Here is a 1660-nt window from a genome sequence, read left to right as displayed (position 1 = left end):
TACGGGTAGTGTTCGACGCATCCTGCAAGAGTTCAAATGGATTGTCACTGAACGATAACTTGTTAATCGGTCCAACAATACAAAATGATCTATTCGAGATCATAACCAAATTCAGGAAATACAAGGCTGGATTGCCGGCGATATTGAGAAAATGTACCGACAGGTATTGGTACATCCAGATGACCGGCCTTTGCAGCGAATATTGTGGAGACGTTCCACGGAGGAAGAACCTACTGCTTACGATCTTCGCACCGTAAAGTATGGCACGGCAGCTGCACCTTTCTTAGCGATTAGGACACTGCAGCAAGTGGCATATGACTACTCTGATGAATATCCTGACGTAGCATCTGCAATATCGAAAAAATTTTATTTAGATGATTTCTTGGCATGTGCTCCTACGTCAGTAGGAACAGTGAAGCTAAAAAACGACGTGTGTTCAGTATTATCCGAGGCAGGATTCAAGCTACGTAAGTGGTCGTCAAATTCGAGAAGGTTCTTGGGTACAATTGACATATCCGATTGTGAAAAATCTCCTGATACAATTATCGACACCACAAGCGCCGTAAAAACACTTGGTTGGCTTTGGGAGACTTCAACAGATAGCTTCAAGTACAACGTGGCCCTTGAAGACATCACATTAAACGTGACAAAACGTAAAGTACTATCGGATATCGCCAGAATATTCGACCCAATCGGATGGATTGTTCCGATCGTTATTAAAATTAAGATTTGTATGCAAAAATTATGGCTAAAGGGCGTAAGTTGGGATGAAGAGCTACCACGTGAGCTATACAGCGAATCGTATGATTACAGGCAGAACATCAACAGAATTTCAAAACTTCGTAAACCAAAGTGGCTTGATTTCACTGATGACAGCATTGTTGAGTTGCATGGGTTCTCGGACGCGTCCGAAGTAGCATTTGCAGCAGCGGTTTATATACGGATACAGCGGAGGGATAGCGAGGTGTTCACCCACTTAATTGCGGCTAAAACCAGGGTAGCCCCGGTAAAGCAAATCACGTTACCGCGGCTTGAGTTGTGCGCTTCACACCTGTTGGTGAAGTTAATAATCAAAGTACGACAATCTTTAAGTTTCGAAGTAGTTGACGTGGTTGGTTGGACAGGTTGGTCAATTGTTTTGGCGTGGTTGGCAGATCATCCTCGCCGCTGGAAAATCTTCATTGCAAATATAACTTCCCAAATAATAGATGTCATACCAGCTGAGCAATGGCGTCATATACCGTCACAACACAATACGGCAGACCTTGCTACAAGGGGAATTTGGCTTGCAGAACTTGTAACTTGTAAAATATGGTGGCAAGGACCTGACGTGCTGATACATAAATCAACGACACATACCGAGAAGCCATCTGCGTCACCGAATGTCAGCATGGAAGAACGAAAGGTGGAAAGGTTTTTTGAGAGGTATTCAAAACACATGCATCTTTTACGCTTTGTACATAACTGCAAAACTGGTAGCTCCAAGCAACCGAAAACAGCTACCGGGATTTCAACCAACGAGCTGCAGCATGCGCATAACGTATTGGTGAGGCAAGAGCAAAGAACATACTTTGCACAAGAGTTACCATTACTATTGAAAGGTAAGTCTCAACCTATGTCAAACAAACTGACGACTCTTGCACCTTTCATCGATAACGGT

The 1660-nt window shown here is 43.5% G+C and overlaps 1 protein-coding gene across 1 annotated transcript; it reads left to right on the top strand.

Annotated features, from left to right (window-relative positions):
• Positions 1–115: 115 nt before the first annotated feature.
• LOC108356442 (uncharacterized) lies at positions 116–1601 on the top strand (the record flags this gene model as incomplete). The annotated part of the gene is made up of 2 exons (XM_017607552.1): positions 116–1124; positions 1209–1601. Coding segments are annotated over 2 exons (1402 nt in total), but the record flags the coding sequence as incomplete, so codon positions are not given.
• Between the last annotated feature and the right edge of the window lie 59 nt (positions 1602–1660).

This window comes from Rhagoletis zephyria, unplaced genomic scaffold, assembly GCF_001687245.7.
Source record: "Rhagoletis zephyria isolate East Lansing unplaced genomic scaffold, Rhagoletis_zephyria_1.1 Rzeph_scaffold_59218, whole genome shotgun sequence".
In the NCBI taxonomy this organism is placed as follows: domain Eukaryota; kingdom Metazoa; phylum Arthropoda; class Insecta; order Diptera; family Tephritidae; genus Rhagoletis; species Rhagoletis zephyria.
This window is presented reverse-complemented; position numbering and strand designations above follow the sequence as displayed.